Source organism: Nannobrachium achirus (genome assembly GCF_963921795.1).
Source record: "Nannobrachium achirus genome assembly, chromosome: 8".
NCBI classification, from domain to species: domain Eukaryota; kingdom Metazoa; phylum Chordata; class Actinopteri; order Myctophiformes; family Myctophidae; genus Nannobrachium; species Nannobrachium achirus.
Window position 1 is genome coordinate 26,211,527 of NC_137817.1, and position 22,784 is coordinate 26,234,310.

At 42.1% G+C, this 22,784-nt stretch overlaps 1 protein-coding gene across 1 annotated transcript; it reads left to right on the forward strand.

Annotated features, from left to right (window-relative positions):
• Nucleotides 1–864: 864 nt before the first annotated feature.
• prss59 (serine protease 59, putative) lies at nucleotides 865–22,421 on the forward strand. Its single transcript, XM_080731457.1, has 9 exons — nucleotides 865–1,069; nucleotides 1,314–1,495; nucleotides 2,603–2,835; nucleotides 4,174–4,309; nucleotides 9,009–9,123; nucleotides 15,379–15,580; nucleotides 16,663–16,753; nucleotides 16,887–17,089; nucleotides 21,631–22,421. The coding sequence occupies exons 1-9, from the start codon at nucleotides 866–868 to the stop codon at nucleotides 21,738–21,740; spliced, it is 1,476 nt and encodes a 491-aa protein (XP_080587583.1). The 5' UTR covers nucleotide 865; the 3' UTR covers nucleotides 21,741–22,421.
• Nucleotides 22,422–22,784: the final 363 nt, after the last annotated feature.

A 22,784-nucleotide genomic window follows, 5' to 3' on the forward strand; every position in this document is an offset into this window, starting at 1 on the left:
TACAGCAGGGGTCTTCAACGTTTTCAGGCCAAGGACCCCTTAGTTGAGAGAGAGATGAAGCAGGGACCCCCACACACTTTTCGTAGACTCCATATAGTTTCACGTTTGGTTTGACAGACTGCACAATCATCAGTATATTTTTGGATTCATGTCAATTTTCAGATATTTAACCACTTGTACTGTCAATAAAGTTGACCTTTCACTCAAAGATTTGGAGGACCCCCTGTAGTAACTCTGAGGACCCCCTAGGGGTCCCGGAACCCCTGTTGAAGACCCATGCATTACAGACTTGAACTTGAACTTTCGTGTCAATTAAGGAAGATATCTTTAGACCTCAACTGTATGGCGGACCCCCATTTGAAGAGATTCTTTGCCAGAGACCCCCATAAGAGAAGGTTTGTTTAAAAGAAATCTCACAACGCGTTAAATGGTGACGCATTGTGGGCTTGTAGATCTGCTATTTTCAAATAAATAACATATAGCATAATTTTGCATTTTGCTGGGGACCCCCTGGAACCCCCCCTCACGGACCCCTGCATGGGGGCCCCGCCTCCCCCTGGCCCTAATTGAGAACCAAAGAGAAACCAAAGGTCTCCTTGGAAATAAGCCGCAAAACTTACCTGAGTTTACTTTTAGTTGACCTTGTACCAGTGAAATGTACTGTCATGAAACAGAACAAAGTAAGTTTCATAGAAAGTTTTCTCTATGTGAGATCTTCGAAGATATAGATATAAATATTCCAACAGATGGCAGCCTCGGGCCGCCCTGTGATGGCATCATATTATACAGCGCAAGAAGAAGAAGTAGTCACATGATCATATGGAACTTCAATCACATGCATTTGTTTCCCTTTTGCAGTGTCAGTATGGCTCTCACAGGGTGTAGAGCTTTTCTAAGCATTTTAACCCTTTTCTTGTTATTCCTCTGTGTTCTTTGCGAGGGCCGCTTCAAAGGATTTAGGAAACTTGTTCAGGTGAAGGTTCCTGACAGAGGGGCAGACTTTAAGGAGCAATGGTTCACCCAAAAATTGGATCACTTTAATGGTGCAGACAGCCGAGTATGGAAGCAAGTAAGTCTTTGTGTGTGTGTGTGTGTGTGTGTGTGTGTGTGTGTGTGTGTGTGTGTGTGTGTGTGTGTGTGTGTGTGAGAGAGTGTGTGTGAGAGAGAGAGAAAGAGAGAGAGAGACTTTCTGACTGTGTGCCATTGACAGACCTAGCTGTCATGCAGAATTACCATTTGTAATAATAGTATCCTTTTACTGTATATAATAGTATCCTTGAATACTAACCCACATTCTCTCCTTTGCGCCCCAGAGGTACTTTGTAAATGACAAGTTCCACCAGGCGGGTGGACCAGTGTTTCTAATGATAGGTGGAGAGGGCCCAGCCAACGCGGCATGGATGGAGAACGGCACCTGGCTCATCTACGCCCAGAAACTAGGAGCTCTGTGTCTGATGCTGGAGCACCGCTTCTATGGAAAGAGTCACCCCACAGTGTAGGTGTCACAGTCACTACTTCTGTGTCCTAAATGATGAATTGTGCATTAAAATCACACATACATTTATATACCGATGGCGGAGGAAACCATGCAAGGTACCAACCTGATCATCAGGAGCAGTTAGGCCTTCATTGTCTTGCTCAAGGACACTTCGACACTAGAGGTGCCAGGGATCAAACTGGGAACTTTCTGTTTCACAAGTGGCTGCTCTACCTACCCTATGATCCACTGCCACCGCTCCTTGTATATATAAAAGCCAAACCAACCCCCTTTTGATTCTTGGGCTTTTAGGACATCTTTCTGTTCTTTTCTTCTGTTGTATTCTCCACAGCATTATTGTTATTTTTTGACAGAGGACCCTTGTTCTCAGAATTACACTTTTATGTTACTCAACCGCTGTGCCAAGGGCAGGGCACCTCTAGATGTATTCTGTAGAAAAGTCTGTGTAAGTAGAATGATGTACCGTCAAATAAGTGGACTTGATGTTGGGTTCCTAGTTTGGTATCCCTTTCTTTTGAGCCTCAGTGAACATTGAGTGAAATGCTTGCAGGGGCTCTCTGACCATAATGGCAATTAAAACAATTGGGAACAAAGAATATACAAGGATGAAAGAATCACAGCATGTTCTCATGGCCGTCAGAAATGCTTGGAGCATGTTAAAGAATGAAACGAACAGAAAGAACCAAAATCCAGAAGGCGGTCTCTTCTTCCTGTATTTGACCCACATTTGTTATTGATGTGTCACGTTCACCACAAGATGGCAGCCTTTCATTCATATAGAGCCTAAGAATGTCAGTTTTCATTATCTGACAAAACCCAATAATGTTGAACAGTCCATGAATAATGGTGTTTACCTCACTTCATCTTCATGTCACAGCAGTTTAAACGACCGGTATTCAAAACCAACTTGCTAGTATTAGTATTTCAGCATATGTTAAACATATTCTAGTAAAACACATTGGCCAGTAAATACTTTCACTTTCACTTAGGGTTGTATGTCATATCATCATACTTAGAAAACATACTGTATATATTGGGGGGGGGGACTTTAATATGCACTTTGGACTAATAAATAAATTGGTTCTTCCTCCTATCTCCATTCAGTGACCTGAGCACAGATAGCCTGAGATTCCTCAGCAGTCGCCAGGCCTTGACCGACTTGGCTCACTTCCGCACGGTCATGGCAGAGAGTCAGGGGTTGGCCCAGAGGAAGTGGGTGGCATTGGGTGGCTCGTACCCAGGTTCCCTGGCTGCCTGGTTCAGGCTTAAGTACCCTCACCTGGTCCATGCCTCTGTGGCCACCAGCGCACCCGTTCATGCTGCAGTTAACTTCCCAGGTAGGATGAAACCATGTGCTGCCAGAGACTGACAGACAGGCTCCAACACAAACCTAGCCTTCAGATTTAGAATCAGAAACACTTCATTCCAAAATAGATGGTATACTCAACTTTAGTACCGAAGTGTGGTGACAAGTTACCCAACTTAGATACAGGACTGCCAACAAAGTTCATGGACATATGTGCTTCAGGTCTTCACAGAATATTACATTCAGACAATACTAGAATAAAGTAGATGGCAGATGTTGAAGTTTACAGGTTAACATTCTACTCTTATCACTAAAGCAGGGTGGGACATAAAGTCCTTACAGAAGAACCGGCTGTTCCAGACATACAGACCAAAATATAGCTGTTGTTGATATTCAAATAATTTTCTTAATTCTTATTTTACAGTATATCTAATTTGAGAAATGTAAGCCACGCCTTGTTTGACCAGCCTGTCATTTTACTTCTTTGGCACTTTGGATTTAAGTTACTTAGAAATGTTCTGCCATTTTTTAAACAGACTAATCTGCGCTGCTGGATTTGTTTTAAAGATGAAAGATTCGGGAGGCTTCTCTCTCTCTCTCTCTGTCTCTCTATCGGTATCAGTGTTTCTGTCTGTGTTGTGTTTGGCTGTGGACCTTGTTTTCTTCAAAGCTGAACTTGCTTTGAACAGGGACCATTCCTTTTTCCACCCACACACACATGCGCATATGCATGCACGCACACAAATGCACACACACACACACGCACGCACGCACGCACGCACGCACGCGAGCGCAGGGGGTCCATTTTTAAACTCAGAGTTAAATTAACCCTCAGGACTTTGCAGTGCACACACTTTGGCTTCATTCAAGTCCTACACAGACAATAACACATACACACAGACAACCCTATTGACGTCAGATACTGTATCTTTCAGATGTAGCACACAAATGATTATTTCCCAGAACAACACATTACATTACCGGTAAGTGCTTGCCTCTTTCTCACAGAGAGGGGGTGGACTGTGTTTTCATAACATTCATTTCACAGTCACACACTCTTAAACTGCAACATTCACTGTTTGGTGGAAAGTCATAATTTCACCCTCACTGAGTTGTTTATATACACACATGAACTCAGGTTGAGCTTTATTGGATAGTTTATGTACTGTAGCTGACAGAAGACCGAGTCATACTTTTTAAGTGCATGGCTTTAAAACAGTCTAAATTTGTCCTTTTTAAAATTAACCCACGTTTAAGTGTTTTAGCTGTGTGTGTTCCTATTTATTTGATCTATCTGTACAGTATGTATGTCTATGGGTCTCTCTTTGTTATTTTTGTCCCTCAGTGTTTCTCTCATGTGTTCTGTCAGAGTATTTGGAGGTGGTCTGGCGTTCTTTAGCCTCCGAAAATGTAGAGTGCCCCCTACTGGTGAAAAAGGCTTCCGACACCCTTCTGGAGCGCCTCAAAGACCCTGAGGCCTGGGACAACATCACCAAAGACTTCAGGTACAGGAACGGCTCCACTAAAAACTCCAGTTTCTTATTAATACTAATGCAATGCAAACTCTATTCTGCCCGCTAGCTTGACCTATATTTAGTTCCTGAGATAATTTCCATTTCCACCTTTTCATTGAGCGATAGTGTCTAAGAAATTCCATAAATAGAAAATAATAATAATTAAGAAGTTGTGAAAATAGCGGATCTATTTGTGTGATGCGTTGTGTGCTTGTAGATCTGCTGCTATGTTCTCTAGTTTGGGACCCGGCAAACGTCTAATCTCTCTGGTCTCGACCTGAAAATGACAACTGTCACATGCAAACTAGTTATTTCTTCTGGTAAATCAATTTGTGGCAGTGGGTTTTAGATCTGTCAACAAATATCCATATAAATCAAACATGCTGTATATTTGAATATTAAAAATGAACAAATATTCAGATTTACATTCAAATATGTAAAAGATTAGTTTTATTTAATCAAAACCGTTAAAAGAGTCTGCCTGAATATATTGGTTTGATTATAATTTCCCATTTCATATGCAAACTATTATATGACCTAACCTTTATTTGCTATTTGCACCAATGCATAGGAATTATTTGTATAGCTCCCAGTGTCAGTTGTATTATTATATAATATAGTTTGTCTTTAAATGTCTCAATGAATTAAATACTCTGGAACTTCATGCAAACAAGCCCTGACGGCTTATCTGGGTTATCCTTTCAGCATTCTTTTCTATAAATCTGTGCAACTGTGCCTTGCTTTTGCAAACTGTTTAAAGTATTCAATCAACCAAAAAGAGACCAGAAAGCACATACATACAATACTAAGTACTACTAATAAAAAACAAATTCTAAATAAAATACTAAAAATGGGTATTGTATACTAAAAAGGAGTATTGTATAGCATTGACAAGCCCCGTAATCTAAAAAAAGAATAGAAAAATCAAACAAATAAATAAAATATGTATTTCATATATTAAAATTCAAGATGCAGTTCAGTTCAGCTCAAGAGTATAGAGTAAGATAAGTATTATTCATTAATTAATTTGATCTTGCAAGAGTTTGTTTTTCAGCATCAACCATGGCTGGTGCACAGATAGAGGCAGAGAGAGAAAAAAAGAGACGGTCTACAGTGTTTAAATTGAATACACACGTTCTTTAAAGGAATATTCAAACTTTTCGAGCGGCGCTTCTGGTATCCAATCTGGTATGCCGCATGCTTCAAATAACTTAATTGACATTACGTGTCCTACCCGACATCAGGGTCAGGGGCTACATTTTGCAGCAGAAGTGTAGGGAGATCACCTCCAACCAATGCAGATGTGCTGGTCATATTGTATTAACATAATCACTTTACAAAACCCAACGACCCATCAAGTTCTCTGAACATGACGATGCAGTTGACTCAAGTTGTGCAAGATGTAGGGCTGTCATGATATGACATTTTACATGACGATTAATTGTCACTCAAATAATTGGCGATTAACGATTTAATTGTGTATTTGTCGTTCATAATTACATTTCTGTTTGGCTTTTAGGCTTTGAAGTTGCATATGGTAGATATGACACATAACCTAAATATACAAATACATTACTGACATATTTGACTACTTACTACTTACTACTAAAAATAACATTGATAGTGGAAATAGCCCATCTACAAGCTCACAACGCGTCGCGATGCGACGCGTTGTGAGCTTGTAGATTTGCTATTTCCACTATTTCTGAAATTTTTCAACATTCACGATTATGACGATTATGACAAAATAATTGCGATAATGTCAAATAATCACGATTAGACGATTATGTAATAATTGTGACAGCCCTAGCAAGATGGGTTCAGAACAGCATAGGTGTGGGATGGGAGTTTGCCTGGGAACAGGTGTGTAACGGTGAGAGTTGGAGAGAGGAGCGCTGCGTTGCAGAAGCAGCAAGCAGGCTGTTTGGGGTCCACCATTGAGACGGGTCCATTTACAGCTTCATGGTTGCCCTCCCTTGCCCCCCCCCCTTGGGCCTTTTGGACCCAGTCCATAACATTGGAATGTCTGAACCACTCCAGCCCTCTTGGGAGGCTTGAAATTCTCTCTCTCTCCTCCTATTTCTCTTTCTCTATTTCTCTTTTTCTCTTTCTCTCTCTCTCTGCAACTGTGACTAATGAACTGTAACTCATTACATAATTTCTTTCATTAATTAGTTCCTGCTCATTTCTTATACATTTTTCTTGGCTTTATGTTTTGCTGAACAAGGTTGCCTTTTTTGTTTCCCACCATTATACTGAAATGTCTCTTATTTCTATTTTATGTATTGTATTTTATGCATGTATTTTATGCCATCACCACTGTTTTATGGCTTTTATTTGATGCTATTTTCTGTTGGATTGTTCTGAGTTGTTGTAGTAACTGCATTGTCAGTTTATATGAGGAACTGGGGGTTAGTGTATGTTATTTGTCTAGTTAGCCAGGGGACTGTTTATAAGTGGATGATGTCACAGGCACACAGTGTATCTGTGCTATTTTGACCGTGGTCTGTGAGGACAGTGTTCATGTCTGTCTGAGAACACACAGGAACGTGCAGACATTCCCTCATACTGTCAGATATGCACACATCACTTAGTCAAGTGGTGGAACCACACCCACCCACCCACACATGGACACACACACACACACACACACACACACACACACACACACACACACACACACACACACACACACACACACACGTGTGCGTGCGCGCCACACACACACACACACACACACACACACACACACACACACACACACACACACCAGGCCTTTACTCTGGTCTGGCTACCTTACAACAATACCTCAGACAGAGACACAATGATTGCGTCATGGATCCATCCTGACCTATGTAGGCACTGGACACGTACGCACGTAGCACACACACGAAGATTGGGTCATTTCTAAAACTGACCTACTCTATAACATCATTTGCAGAGAAGCACATTTGCAGTAAGAATATTCCTTATGAAGGAAGTGGCCAGAGTTACTAATGACCACTACCCCTTCACACCCACATTTTGGTCAGTAAGCAAATACAGGCAGACACGTACAAACTCTTCCGCCTTCTGAATGGTCCACCTCCTCCTAATCACTGTCAACTTGACGGATTGCCCTAATCAACTCACACTGTGTGTGTGTGTGTGTGTGTGTGTGTGTGTGTGTGTGTGTGTGTGTGTGTGTGTGTGTGTGTGTGTGTGTGTGTGTGTGTGTGTGTGTGTGTGTGTGTGTGTGTGTGTGTGTGTGTGTGTGTGTGTGTGTGTGTGTGTGTGTGTGCATACCTGTGCTCGTGTTTTTGCAAAATTACACTCTACTGTATATACAGAAGAGCTGGTTATTGAATACTGCATGTAAGCACAGAGTGTGGGGTTTCAAGAGAGCTACTGTAGGAGAGCTGTTGAGTGGCGTCCAGCATCAGAGTAATGCCATGTGTTTTCAAATTAGCTGTCACCAACTGCACAGTAAAAAGACCAAAGGTCACAGGCCACATTGTAGAAAAACCGAACCCTTCCTTTTTCTAATTCTGTTTTTCCTACCCAGTAAAGTCCTGCGTGTTAATGTAACTCAGAGGGGCCTTTTCCACCAAAAGAACCTTGGTTCAAGAACCAGTGCCGTTCAACTTTCTTGGAACCTTGGTTCATTCTTGCGAACCGGCCGCGAACCGGCTTGCATTGAATCAGAGGAACCAAGGATTTTGTGGTTCCCATTCCGAACCAACTTTTACGGTTGGGAACCAACTCAGTTCTCGGTGGAAAAGCTCACCTCTGGATCATCGGGAGAAGGAGAAAGAACCCGAACCGGTTCTTTGCCGGTCGAAAAGCGCCCAGAGAGTGCACATATGTAACCAAATGGACCTTTAAAAGTTGATTTTGTTACATTTGTACACTGCATGATATACAAATTGATAAATTAACACACAGGACCTTACTGTTGTCCCCTCTCTTTCTCTTCCTCCGTTGTTACCTCATCTCTTCCTCTCCTCCTGTGACCTTTGTTCACTCGTCACGGCACTTTATCCTTGACTCTTCGTCTTTCCTCTCCATATGTAGTTTTTGTCCTTTCTCTACTTACCATGTCTCTACTCTTTATGCTCCTTTGTGCCCTCTCATCCTCCCCTTGTTTCCATCCCTTCACCCCTGGCCTTCGTCGTCTTGTTTTCTATCTCCCTCCCTTGTGTACTAAGATTCAAGAGGGTACGAGCAGGCAGCACAATATTGGTGTGGCATGTTCCGCAGACTGTGCTTACATTGATAATTAAAATAAAACAACAGGATGATAATAACTGACAATACTGGATAAAATAATATATATATTTTTTAAATGCAAATAAAAAGTGGAAAATACCACGGATCATGAAGGTCAGATAATTGTAAAACAACACCTTAGCACCAATGGGTAATGTGCATAATATGGGAGGAGATTTAAGTTAGTAGCAATCAAAGGTATACAATACACATATAATATACATACAGTATACACATTAGTGCAAGTACAATATTTCCAAACTCCAATCAAGGGTTTTTATAGACCGATGGCAGTTTTGTTTTGTGTCCTTTTAATGTAATGCTCTGACGGCCACGGGGGAAAGAAACTCTTGCTGAGTCTTTGGCATTGAGACACCTCAGGCGGTTGCCCAGTCCAAGGTGTGTTCCTCACTCTGCTCTTTTTCCTCGACTCGACTTCCAGACTGTGCTCCAAGCTGCAGCTCCAGTCAGACATGGACTCAGCCTACCTCCTGGAGACACTGGCCGGCAACTTCATGGACGTGGTCCAATACAACCAAGACAACAGGGAGTTTGAGGTGAGGGAGGTGGAGGAGATAAAGAGAAGGGGATCAATAAAGCTGAGCCTTATTGCTACGGGAAAATCCCAGTTGGGCGTTGTCCCAGTTGGGCGAACAGACTGTAATTATTCTCCACGACATTGCAAGCGGCGCGAAGGCCAGCGGACCTTGGTCCTGCTCTTCGCGCCCGAGCGCCGCGAGTGCCCGCGAAGAGCGTGCCAGGGCCGCGCGAGTTACGAAGCCGTGGTGAATGCAATCGTTATATTTACGGCCTGGGCAAGCGCACGATAAACGCATGAATGGGATGAAGATCGCTTGCTTTACAGTCTGTTCGCCCAACTGGGACACCGCCCAACTGGGACTAGCCCTATTGCTACATGCAGTATACTGTACCTGGCAAGGTATCATAAAGTAATCACGGCAACAAAAAACAATGTAGTAATTCATTTATAACACATAATCCGTCTGTAGTTCTTAGGAGACATTTAGAAGAATAGTTGTCAGGCAACAAACAGGGACGAACTCAATTTTTTTGTTGTAATGCGGGTAATGGGGTCACAGGTGTGTGTTAATAGAGTTTTTTTACAACGGTTGAATGTGGCTCAGCCAAGAGCCAATCATAAAAGTACAGAAACTGCCCATTTTATATGAAACATTTTAATCCACACAGTCATGTTTGCAATAAAGTTGGAAATGTCTGTTGCACCTACAGGGCATGGTTGACATATTGAAGTATTTGTTGTGGTATTTGTTCATCTGATAAGATCAGCTCAAACAAACTAGATTTTTAACATAATGTGATAATGTGACCATGTGCGATTTTTGATTTGATTTATTTGAAAAGCAATAAAAACCACATGGTTACAGCAATTCGAAGATGTCACAAGAAAGTCCTGAGACTTATTTCCATTGAGGACAGTCCTCTAACATGTTTAAAATAAATTACAATACAAAACACAAGACATACACAATACATCCATGACAACAAGCGCTCCCTTATCTTTCCCTAGAGTCTAGACTAATGACCCTCTATAGGGGAACCTTTTTCTAAAAGACAAGCTTTTGTCAGCTGCTAAAAATACCTCATATTGGTTGTCAGTTTGACACTAGTTTCAAGGTCGTTCCACTGTGTGGCTCCTATATAAGTAAATGAACCCTTATCCACCTTACTTTTAAAAGCAGGGTGGCTCACCTCTGCTACACAGGCTCTGGGGAAATGAGAGTGCACTTGAGTAAGAATCTCTTTAAAAATATGGGGACCTCGCCATATTTGATTTTATTGACCATGGTTACCCTCCAAGAAGATACAACCCAGGTATTTCACCGATGATTTTGCTCCCATATGTAGTCCGAATCTAGTTTACCTTGAATTCAGGGCTCTTACCTAGTTTGATTTTGGAGCCAAACAGAATGGATTCTGTCTTCCCAGAGTGTAAAGATCAATAAGCCAGGAGTTAACATTGGCTTTCCTCAGAGCTCTCCAGAATGGTTTGATCCTTATAATGAAACAGCAGAGCAGAATCATCAGCGTAAAGGAACAAATCACAGTTACAGGCATCTATCATATCATTTATGTACACTAAAAAACAGGGATCCTTGAGGAACTCCACATTCCATGATGTTAGCATCAGACAAAACAGCATTTACCTCTACCCTCTGTTTGCGTGTCATCAGGTAGGATTTAAACCACCTGCATGATGCATGCTCAGTAACCTATTTTTGGGTCACTGTGTTGAAAGCTTGTCAGCAGCACCATACTACAGAGTTGCTATTGTTCATGAACAAAGACAAAACTAGAACTGCACTCTTGTGCGCTCTGCTGGCGCATGTAAAGACCAATACACTGCAAATGAACCTAGGACTGCTATCTTATCTACATCTCCTTTCTGCATCACAGCAGAGGAACCAATGGAACTTGTTTTAACATGCTGTGACTTTACATAGCACACGTACACAGACTACACGCAAACACAACACCACATTCTCAAATACAGGCGTGTGACTGTGATTGAGAAAAAACTGTCCCGAGTCTGGGAATAGAGAGAAGTGGGTAAAGGTTATGGGTGAGTTGGCCACTGTGTCAGGAGTTTGACCAACAGTAGTACCACCCAATCTGGGTGGAGAGGACACTGGGTATTATTGAGTTGAGGGGTGGTCGCACACAGCCCAGGTAGTGTGTTGAAACACATAAAACCCACCTTTGTGTCTCAGTGAGAGGTCCCCAGCACTGCACCTCCAAAAGAGGGCTCCCCAGGGGTTTTCCTCTGGCATGTTTTGCTTATCTGAGATGTGGGTGGCCCCTCTTGTAACCCAGTTAGCTTGTGATACAGCAAAGAGTAGATAAAAGGAGCGAGATATTGCAACAAGATCGTTCCAAGCTCTTTCAGACAGTTTTCATATCTGACAACAGGACTCCCCTTCATGGCCGTGTTTTGCTTCGATGCACACAAAAGTTTGTCTTTATATTTGTCTCCATCATTATCTATCAACTCCCACTCTCTCCACCTCTTGTCTTTTCTTTTCGGTCCCCTTGGTCCCCTTTTTCACTATGACACACCCTTCCTCCTCCTCTCTTCTCTTTCCCCTTCTCTCTCTCTTCTTCTTTCTGTCTCACTCTCCCTTTCTATCCCCCTGTTGCCTTGAGGAGACGTGAGTCCGGTTACCAATAAGCTGATGTGGAAAAGCAACAAAAGAGTCTTTGGTCTCTCTGGTTTCCTGTCGCCCCAGGCGACAAGAGACGTTTATAAAGAAACCCAGAGGAGCAGTGGGCTACGGAGTCCACAGCGCTAACACACAAACACAGCAAGAAGCTGCCTCCTCTGGGCCAAAGGGCTGAAATCTAGGGCTCACTACCAAGTTTTAGGTACCACAAAGGAATTTGGATAAGAGCAGAGCAGGATGGAGCTACGTGTAACCCAAGCAGGGGAATCAAAACTTGAGCTTCCACGCTCGAGGTGTTGGCACTGGGGTGCTTTATAAAATCAGGGGGTGGGCTTGTGAAAGCAAATACCAACAGTTCCCCAGTTTTACCCAGAAAGGAAGATGCAGTAGAGGAGATGCAGGTAATACAGGGTCTGGCGTTCCGACTTGCCCTGCAGGGCAAATTCTTGTCGAATCTACTTGCCCCATACTTTGCCCTGCCTAGTAGGGGGTACTGTTACCAGTTAGTTGTCCGGTGCATAGATTTCTCTTTCAATATCGGATACTTCTACAGTAACTAAAATCCATTGCCTGTTGATTGTGTGAAACGCTACAGAAAAACTGTAAATCTATCTATAAATGCGACAAATCTCTGTCTGTTTGTTTGTTTGTTTGTAATCCACGTATCTCGAGAACCGTTCATCCCACCGGCTTCAGATTCGGCACGCGCGTTCCCCGCTGCGGCGCGGAGTGCAGTGCCGGGCCTCGGCCCGACTCGGCATGCGGTTTTCCCGAAGCGGCGCAAAACGTTCGGAATCTCCTTACGCGGAGCTGATTGTTAACATCAGGCTGTTCCTGAGGAAATCGGCACAATCGCTGACTCATTGTGACATCACTTCATAAAAGGCTCTGACATCACGTACGCCAGGAGTCAACAAAAAATCTCTGTGAATGTGTATGTATGTATGTGAATCTCGAGAACCGTTCTTCCCACCGGCACGCGCGTTCTCCAGATATGGGCATAAAATGAATCCCCGAATGCGGAGCTGATGTCTGACATCAGAGTTTTCCGCAACCGGTACTGTGTGTGCAGAGATCTCCATATATTGGGGTTTGCATTAAAGGGTGGGGACAAAGGCTAACAGAAGGCAAACAGATGGTCAAAACGGGTCCTATGACAACATGACAACAGGTATATTGGGGTTTGCATTAAAGGGTGGGGACAAAGGCTAACAGAAGGCAAACAGATGGTCAAAACGGGTCCTATGACAACAGGTATATTGGGGTTTGCATTAAAGGGTGGGGACAAAGGCTAACAGATGGTCAAAACGGGTCCTATGACAACAGGTATATTGGGGTTTGCATTAAAGGGTGGGGCAGGCATAAAATGGACGCAAATAGACAGATATCTCCATATATGGGCATATGGGCATAAAATGGACCCAGAACTATATCTGCAGTGATCTCCATATATGGACATAAAATGGACGCCGACAGACAGACAGATACAGATATCTCCATATATGGGCATAAATGGACACAGGCAAACAGATGGTCAAAACAGGTCCTATGACAACAGGTATAATGGGGTTTGCATTAAAGGGCGGGGCATTCATTCTCTATTTACATCATTCCCGAGTTGGCCAGGTCGCCGACTAGACGCTAGTATTTTATAATTGGCCACCTTCTATCATGTCAATTTTAAAATGCAAGATAACGACGTTATCAGTGCATTGGAATCCCTGTCGATACTGTCGTTGGTAGCCCGGTTTCTGTCCATTTCCTACCAAAGAGACACTGAGTGTATGGAAATAGTACCATCTTATAATGAGAATTAGTGAGGACATAATGAAGATATAGTAAGTTGGAAGTGGGTGAAGTTATCCTTTTACTTGCCTGTTATTAGTGTGGTTGCCCCTGCAGGGTAACCAGACTATAGTACTTGTCCGACTTTATTAATTCCATCCATCCATCTTTCCATCTCTCTTTCCCCCCCAAGATAAACTTTTTTTCTCCTCCCACTTTGGCCACATCAAATCAACCGGCTTCAACAGGAATTGATTCCTTGAATTTTGAGATATGTTACATAGTTTATGTAATGTATGTACATTTATTTGTGAATTAATTTTCTAAATATGGAGATGACTGCCATCATAGACCACATGAGACTGACACAGTATGTCCACATATGGTCATTCCAAGATATGGGCTTCATATTGATTACATCAGGGATATCCATATATGGGCATAAAGGGGAAAAAGGACGGAATGGTTAGACAAGGACAGACAGATACAGAGATATTTGCCTTTCCCCCCAGTCAGTTGTATCCCAGTTATTATAGAGTTTGTGACTGCTTTCTAGCCAGCATAATCGCAGCTCTGGTCCGAATACAAGGGTTCAACATACCACATCAGAGACCTAAAACCTGGTGCACGTCAGCATTGCCTCCATTGCCTCGCTGTGACAGAACCTACAGGCAAGCGGCAGGGAGAGACAATAGACTCCAAAGGCAATCACATAAAATGTTTCTGGCATACTCATTTTGGTTGCATTTTGGAGCACTGCTTTGGCAGAGAGGTTTAGCCAAGGGAGACAGCAGCAGCCCACAACAGATAAGAGAAATCAAATGAAAAATGAAACGAAACATTGGTCTGAATACTTGCAGGCATTTCCTTTTTGCTTTTAGTTCTGGTTCATTTGTAGTTTGTAGTTCATGGAGCGTTCACTTTTTTAAGTGAGTGGCCAGTCCATTCCCCCAAACGGACGATTTATACTTGTCTGTACCCTGTGCACAACCATGTGCTTTGAGCTTGTAGATCGGTTGTTTTTGGTGTGCAACACTGGCTTGCAAAGAAACATTCACCCTTTAAGCCCACTACATTGTCACTCATTGGAAATAGCTGATTGTCAAGCTGCAACAGAGTATAAATTTGGCTTTAGATTTTATTTTCCTCATTGAATAAGAGAGAAACAACATAGTGAAATCAGAGGAGAGAAGGTTCTGATAGGATCCCATCTTACGTTGGTCCAAAGATAGGGGCCTTAACTACTATGGTATCTCTCGACAAAGGAGCACATTCCACATTGACCCAGATCAGCCTCTCTGCCAGTGCCATTCCGTTTCATACATGCCCACTATTGCCCAGATAGTTTTGATAAATATAAACTCAATGTGCTGGTATTGCACAAGACCTGCACACAAAGGGCTGTGAGTAAATATAAGTACAGTGAGAATCAAACTTGTGATAAAAAAAAAAAGAATTCAGCCCCTGTAAAATGGACGGTATTTGGTTTTATGTTTTTTTGGGGCGTTCTTGGATCCAATCTTATGGGTTGTGTGTAAGAAATATTATTTCAAAAGATTTACAAAAATAAATGACGAATACGTTTTGAATAATATAATTATAATATTTTTAAAGAATATTTATAAAAAACTCAAACCATTTTAAAAAAAAAATTCACCCAAAGGGGAATGTATCCATAAATGTAAAATACATACAGGAAATAGCAATTCAACTATTCTTGAAATGGGGCATAAGTGATTAATTCATTTCGCTCGCAAATTTCTCTTGGGTGCTTGAGCTGAAAAGTTTGGGAACCAATGATGTAAGCTCAGTGTTGTTCCATTGCAGGGTGTGGTGGGGACCAATATCACCATCAAGGTGCTGTGTGGGGTGATGGCAGACGCCTCCCTGGGGGGACCCTACAACCGCTACGTGGCCGTGGCACGCCTCATGATGGACACCTTCTCCATGAAGTGCCTGGACACCGGCTATGACAACTACCTTAAAGACATGACCAACACGTCCTGGGATGGGCCCGGGGCAGGGGGAGGTAGGTGTTTATCAGGGGGTGGGCTGCTGCATGCATGAGCTTTAAAGGAGTAGTTCACCCCCAAAATGACTTTTTTTCCCTAATCACATTTTTGTCTTAGGAATGAGACAAATACACAAAAATATTATTGAACTCAAGTCTCCATGGCATGGGTAATTTATAGGAAAAAAGTCATTTTGGGGGCACTCGGGTAGCTCAGTCGGTAGAGTGCCCACCTTTGAATCACAAGGTTCTGGATTTGACCTTGACCTGGATAAGTAAGACGCGGCGTGGTAAGTACTGTCTGCTGGGAGCGAAATGTAGTTGTGGCACTCCACCTGGGGTAGTGCCTTGTAAAGGGCATAGGCACCATCTTTCTCGGCTGATGCCAACAATCAAACTCTCCTACTGTACTTTCTTAATTGTGTCCTCATCATTTCAGACGACTTTTGTACAGTTAAACAAATGTATTTTTGATTGATTGATTGATTGAAGACTTTATTAGAAGTTTGCATAGGAAAAGGTACAGTTTCATTCAAAGTGTATTTGGAAAGTCATCGGTTGTTCCTTCACCTTTCAATTTAATGATCTTTTATTTTTACAGTGGAAAAAGCCTATTTTAAGACGGAGAAGTCTACTTTGCATTTTGTGCCCCTGTCCTGATCTACTATTACAGTTCCAGCATTTGTTTGCTCTGTTGTTGGTGGCTTAATATGTTAGTGGGGATCACTGGGAGAGGAAGTGGTCTCTTAAAAAGCTGCTGGGGGAGCTGTATTGCAGCTGTATTAACTGTCCTACTCCCTCCCTCCTTGGAGTATTTCATTCACTCTTTCCTTTCCTTTCCTTTCCTTTCCTTTCCTTTCCTTTCCAATTGTTTTCATTTATTTATTTATTTGTTTGGGGGGGGGGCAAAAGCAAAAAATAAATGCCCTACCTATCCCATTTTAAACTCATTGTTAGCTTTTGTTTTGTTGTCTTGGCTATGAATGTAATGGTCCAAGTTAAGTGCTTGGCTTGTTAGGGAGCATAAAAACATAGTTTTTGCGTGTGTGCGTGACGTGTGTGTGTGTGTGTGTGCGTGCGTGTGTCCGTCCGTGTTTCAGGGAGACAGTGGGTCTACCAAACCTGCACTGAGTTTGGTTTCTACCAGAGCACGGATTCACCGAACCAGCCCTTTGGTGGCTTTCCTCTGCAGTGAGTAAACTGTACCTATGTGTGTATGTACAGTATCCTCATGTGATGGTGATATATTCATAAAAAAACACCATTAACAGCACTTTCCATCTCATCTCTACTATGTGTTAGTAATTATCCTGTTTATGTCCAGGTACCACATCAAGCAGTGTGCAGACTTATACAATGTGAGTGCTGAGACGCTGGCAGAGGCGGTGGCCCAGACCAACGAGTACTATGGCGGCTACAACATCCACTCCACCAGAATAGTCTTCCCCAACGGCTCCATCGACCCCTGGCACGCCCTGGGCATCACCCGCGACATCACTCCTGATCTCCCCGCGGTCTTCATTAAAGGTAGTAGTGCAGCAGATAACAAGCATTATTTTTGGGAGAATCGTTCAAATGGTGATACAAGTGTGAAAAGATCACTCTTTGATTGCATTTCACCAAATCTTTGCCTATACCTTTGTGTAAATAGCACTCCCATAGTATATTTCTGAACATTTTCAAACAGGAGTTAACATTTATAACCATCTAAATTAGAACATTTAAAAAATAAGCCTTAGGCCTGTATCGCTGGTGTAGCGGTCCAGGCACCTAGGCTACAAAGTAGCCTGACGTCGCGGGTTCGACTCCCGATCCCTTCGGCCTTTGCTGTGGGTCACTCCCCATCTCTCTCTCTCTCTTTCCCCATTTCCTGTCAGCCTACGGTCCTATGAATAAAAAATAGAATAAAATTGATTCAAAAACACACCATAAGTGAAGCCGATAACAGCAACATTTTGGGAGAATTGTTCAAATGGTAATAGAAGGGGGAAATTGGTACAAATCAGCTTTGGAGAACATTTTTCGACTTGGGAAACCGGGCCACTCGTAAATCATCGCAGCCATTGTTTTCAATATGGCCGCCAAAATTAGACTGTTTTTGCATTTCAGCATTGTGAGCTAAATCTCCAAATGGCACTCCTATAGTATGTTTAAGTTATGTTAAACGTTTCAAAACCACTTCATACAATTGTGCTCACAGGTAAATTAGGGATTAAAAAATCTCATGACTTCTGAACATACATTATTTTTTCCGATCTGTTCTGTTCTGTTTTCTGCATCTTCCTCTGACTTCTGCAAGTCGTCTCTCACCTCCTTAAACCTCCTCTTTGGCCTTCCTCTTCTCCTCTGGCAGCTACGTCTTCAGCACCCTTCTCCCAATGTCCCTCATCCATCCTTTTCACATATCCAAACCATCTCAACTTGCTTTATACCCAAACCTTCTAACCTGGGCTGATGCTCAAATTGCTGATACAGTATGATGATGTCCTTCCTTGTCACTCCTAATGAGAATCATAGCATCTTCAATTCTGCCACCTCCAACTGCGCCTCCTGTCTTTTCGTCAGTGCCACCGTCTTTTCGTCAGTGCCACCGTCTCCAAGCCGCACAGCATGGCTGGTCTCTATACCATCTTATACATCTTATCTCACTGGTTCCCTTCTGTCACAAACAACACATACCTCCATCTTTACCCAAACACACTCTTCGCTTGCTAGAACCGTTCCATCTCTATCCTTTATCACCTTAACCTGTTGCTCATCATTCCCATCTCAGTGCCTCTCTAGCCAATCGAGATAACTCCTTTTCTCCCTCCTTGGTGCCCAACTACTCATACTCTTTTCCTTAGCTTTCGCAACCTGTCTCTTCGCCTTACCCCTCATCTCGCCTAATTTCTTCATCTCTCTGGCTGCCTTTCTTATCTCCTCCCTGAGCTTCACACAGCGTTGTTCTTTCTTCATATTCCACCATTTGATCTTTTTATGTCTTCACACCGAACATCAGCTCCCAGCACTTACCACAGCTGTGCTACTCACTCATACTTGTGGTTCAAAGGCAAGAGCTCTACCGACTAAGCTACCTGGACTTGTATGCTCATGCTCATCATTCCTTCTCTTCAACTCAACATGATTATATACTCTTCCTTTAGGATTATACCTACCCCATTTCTCCTCTCATCCACCCCATCTATCTAGCTATAATGGTGAAATGTTTCCTAAAATGTGAAAGAAATATACTAGATAATTTATGACTTGTTGATCGCCATATTGAATATTTGGATGGCCCAGTTTCACAAGGAAGAATATTCATGCCATGCAATACATATTTCTTAAAACAAGGCCAAAAGAAATATGTTTTCCTGTGTGCAAATAACCAGGCACATCCCCATGTGAACGTAATGGGCACAGCTATCTGAATAACAGGATCTCCTGCAACGCATTCCCCAGAACCCATGTTCTCACCAGTAAATCTTAATGCAGGAAGTACAGTACAAACAAGCAACACTACTCACTTATTTAGAGAAGAGAAATAACCAGCCAAGTCACTGCACAAGCTTAAACGAAAGGGAAAGTAACTGTGGTATATCAAAAGCCACATCTTGACACTTCCGCCTGCACAAGGTCTGAGTAAAGCACAGTTTTGTTTGTGCAAGGGTGTACTTAAAGTTGTTAAACCAAATCCGCAGGCAAAAATGCAATGGACAAAAGGAGGAGAAAAAAAGAAGCTCAGACTGCAATGAAACCAAGGAACCTGTATCACACAAGATTTTAACAGAATCCTTTTCTCCCCCTACAAGTTATGAATATCCTTCTCTTTTAAATTAAGAATTTTCTTCATTGACGAGATGAGTTCACAATCTTTGGCTGCCAACTACAGCAGCATTAGGTACTCTTCAAACTGTGTGTTCACATGTAGGAGGCAATATAAACCTGAAAAGAATATGTTCAAGAAACATTATTTTAAATCTTCGACTTGTGGACTCTCTGCTTGCAGTAATACATTGATTAAAATTAACACGAGCATTTTCCACTGCTTTATCTTCAAAGATTTTCAGGATACAGGAGCTAACTCATAAGCTCTTAACACTGGCAATTTATCCATTGATTACTGTTGACAGTCTGCATGATTAGGGGCTGAATAGGCTTCCTGGGCCTCCCAAGTTATTACACACTGCAGCAGTAAGCTACACATTATGAACCAGTATCATCTACAAGGCTTTGATCTGACGGTTTACCCACTGCAATCAAACTCTTGACAGATCCACTTCTGTTGAAGTAATTTCTGCCACCATGAATCCAATTTGAAAAACGTATTATTTGGCCTACTGGGAGTATGTTTGCAAAGTGTCATGCTAATAGATTCAGGGGCCTGAGATTAGCAGCTCACAGTAGGCTTAGCTGCTCATAGTAGGCTTGGTTAAATTTCCGGGTTGTCCGGTCTGGTCCGATGTATGCAGGCTCAAACGGTTTCGGATGTTATTTGAAGCTTAGGGGGGTGTGGTCCCGCGGCTCTCGCCCCATTTAGTACTGGTCAATCAGAGGCAGGTTGGGCCGTGTAGAAAAGTCAAGTCAAGAAAACAGCACTCAGCTAGAAAGATTGTTCCTGTAACAATATTTTGTGATTGAGAAGTCAAGCAGTTGGTTCCTATTAAAGCAAGTACATACTGTACTTTTTTTTTCTTTACCCTGGCCACTCCCAACAGTGTTGTTTTTGTTCTGTCTATTTATAACAATTGTTACAAAATACGGCCGTACAGAATGAGATGATTCATCCCGATTTGTGGCCTGTTCACACAGGATAGTTGGGGACATTTGGGGTCGGGAAGCCAACAATCTCCAGCCCCAACCTAGATCGGGAACGCGACCAACTAAAAAAAAACTGCAAGGAGACAAACGTTCAGTGAAAGCGAGGACATTTGACAGAGCAACCAGTCAAAACATCCTGTGGTGCATTTGACAGTTGAGGCTATGTTGATAAGTGTCTAGACTCTAGAACATGCCTGTCTATATAACATACCTTGTCTGCCCAGACATATCAGAACAATTCATCCATTTACACCGGAAGTTTAACAGACTCACTTGTTTATAGAGTATCTACTTCCACATGTGATAACAGCATGAATCTCATATGATTATCCTGTAGTGTGTGATGCAACCTGATTTCCAAATTGGCATTAACTGGTAAATCAACCAGTTATGCCTGAATTATAGTTGTCGCACCACAGTGTCGTAAATAGATGATCTACAGTGTAAGCTCACAATGCCTTTCAATGTGACACACTGTGATCTCATAGATCTGCTATTTGTTTTTTAAGCATTTAATTTTTATTGAAAAGTCTCTAATGCAGCCTCTTCAATGTTTTTCAGGCCAAGTACCCCTTAGGTGAAAGAGAGACAAGCAGGGACCCCCACTATATTGTATGAAATTGTGTTCCATATTAAGCCTTCCATTCAACTTGCTTTCAAAGCTAGCTCACTATATTTAGATGATTGTCTCATTAATGTCTGTTGACCTTTGAGAGATTTGAGACTCCTTGGAAGTATTCCACAGGTTTTTCTTTTAAGTGACTATGGATTGTCTCCAAGTAATGCCACAACAGCTTTGATTGCATGATAGATTTGTTTGACAGCACTATGATCAGTGATGTGTAAATTAAACGTGTTTAGTTTGTTTGTATATCTTTGCTAATAACGAAACAAATCAACGTTCCTATCAGAACAGAAACCTGGCAGCCCCACTCTGAGGACCCCCTATGGGTCACTGTTGAAGACCCCTGTGGCGTAATTGACATACCTAAAATAGGGATGTCAGGTTGAAAGTGGTTAAATATATACAGCACATGTTTAGTATTATACCATCATACATGGTCTTTCATTTAGCAACATGACCTTGAGTGGATCAATGCCTTAAAAGGCCAGAGCTCGCCCAGCGTTTTCTTCTGTTCTGTTCTGGTTTGGTAATACAAGCATAGAGCTTTATATGAAAACTAGTAGTTTTCACTGCATAGCCATGTTTTATACCTCTGTTATCCTCTTTCCCCCCCAATCTGTCCATCTCTCTTGTGATCCAGGGACAGCCCATTGTGCCAACATGTACCCTGCAAGAAGCCAGGACCTCTCTCAGCTTACCATGGCACGGGACCACGTCTTCATACTCCTTCAGCGATGGTTGAAACAATGACCTCTGATTAGACTAGTAGCCAATCGGGCACTAGAAAGCAAATTGATCACCTTGAAGTTTGATCACTTAAATGTTTAATCACTGATGCTGGAATCAGGCTTCTGCTTTTGTATAAGCAGTAAGCACTACAAGGATTGCTAACACATGTACGTTTTGTACTGTATGTGTGTGAGGCTATCTATTTTGTACTGATGAATTAAAGTATTTTTTTTATTGTTTTTAACCATTCAGATTCAAACATATGGCCCTCGATTTGTATTTTATTTTATAATTTGATGTCTCTTTTTGAATGTCCCAACTTTAACGTTAAGCTGTTCTGGGGATGCAAATAAATAACTACCCAGCAGATGCATGTGGGACCTGCAGGATTTCTTCTAACTCACTATCAATAATTAAATAATGTGAGTGCTTCAAAATGTATTTTATGAATACAGATACATTATTCTAGGTTTCTACATTTTTGTTGTAATGTATAATGTGATGATGAATGTTGGATTTTAACAAAAGGAAATGCTGGTCGCTGGCGCTGCTCATGATCTTATGTGGAACTTATGTTGATCTTATGTGTGAACTAAATGTCAACTGCTGCTCCGTATCCTATCATGGTATTAACGAATCACATCTACACTTTATGGTTGGTTACCCAACACACATGGCTCTGTAATGTCCTTATCTTTTACTGTCAGTGTCAAACGTTCTAAAAGAAAACAAATTAATTTCACAATAAATTGTTACACAGACAGATGCAGCACAAGTTTGGTCTCTTGTGAAATGTTTCATATCTTTGGCTGTAGGCTATGACCTTGACTAACAAGACATGGAGCAAAGAACATTCAGAATATTGGGTAATGTTAAAATGTCCTATCGTCTGTCACATCTTGGAGCCAGATACATGTAGTACTTTAATAGCATGCTTGTCTGCCATAGGAAAAGAAAGGAAGCCCCTTTGGGCATGATCCCAATACACAGCTGCGTGGGTTGTGTACACTCAATTCCTCAGTAAACCTCTCAGTACACACACACACACACTCTGTTTATTTTCAC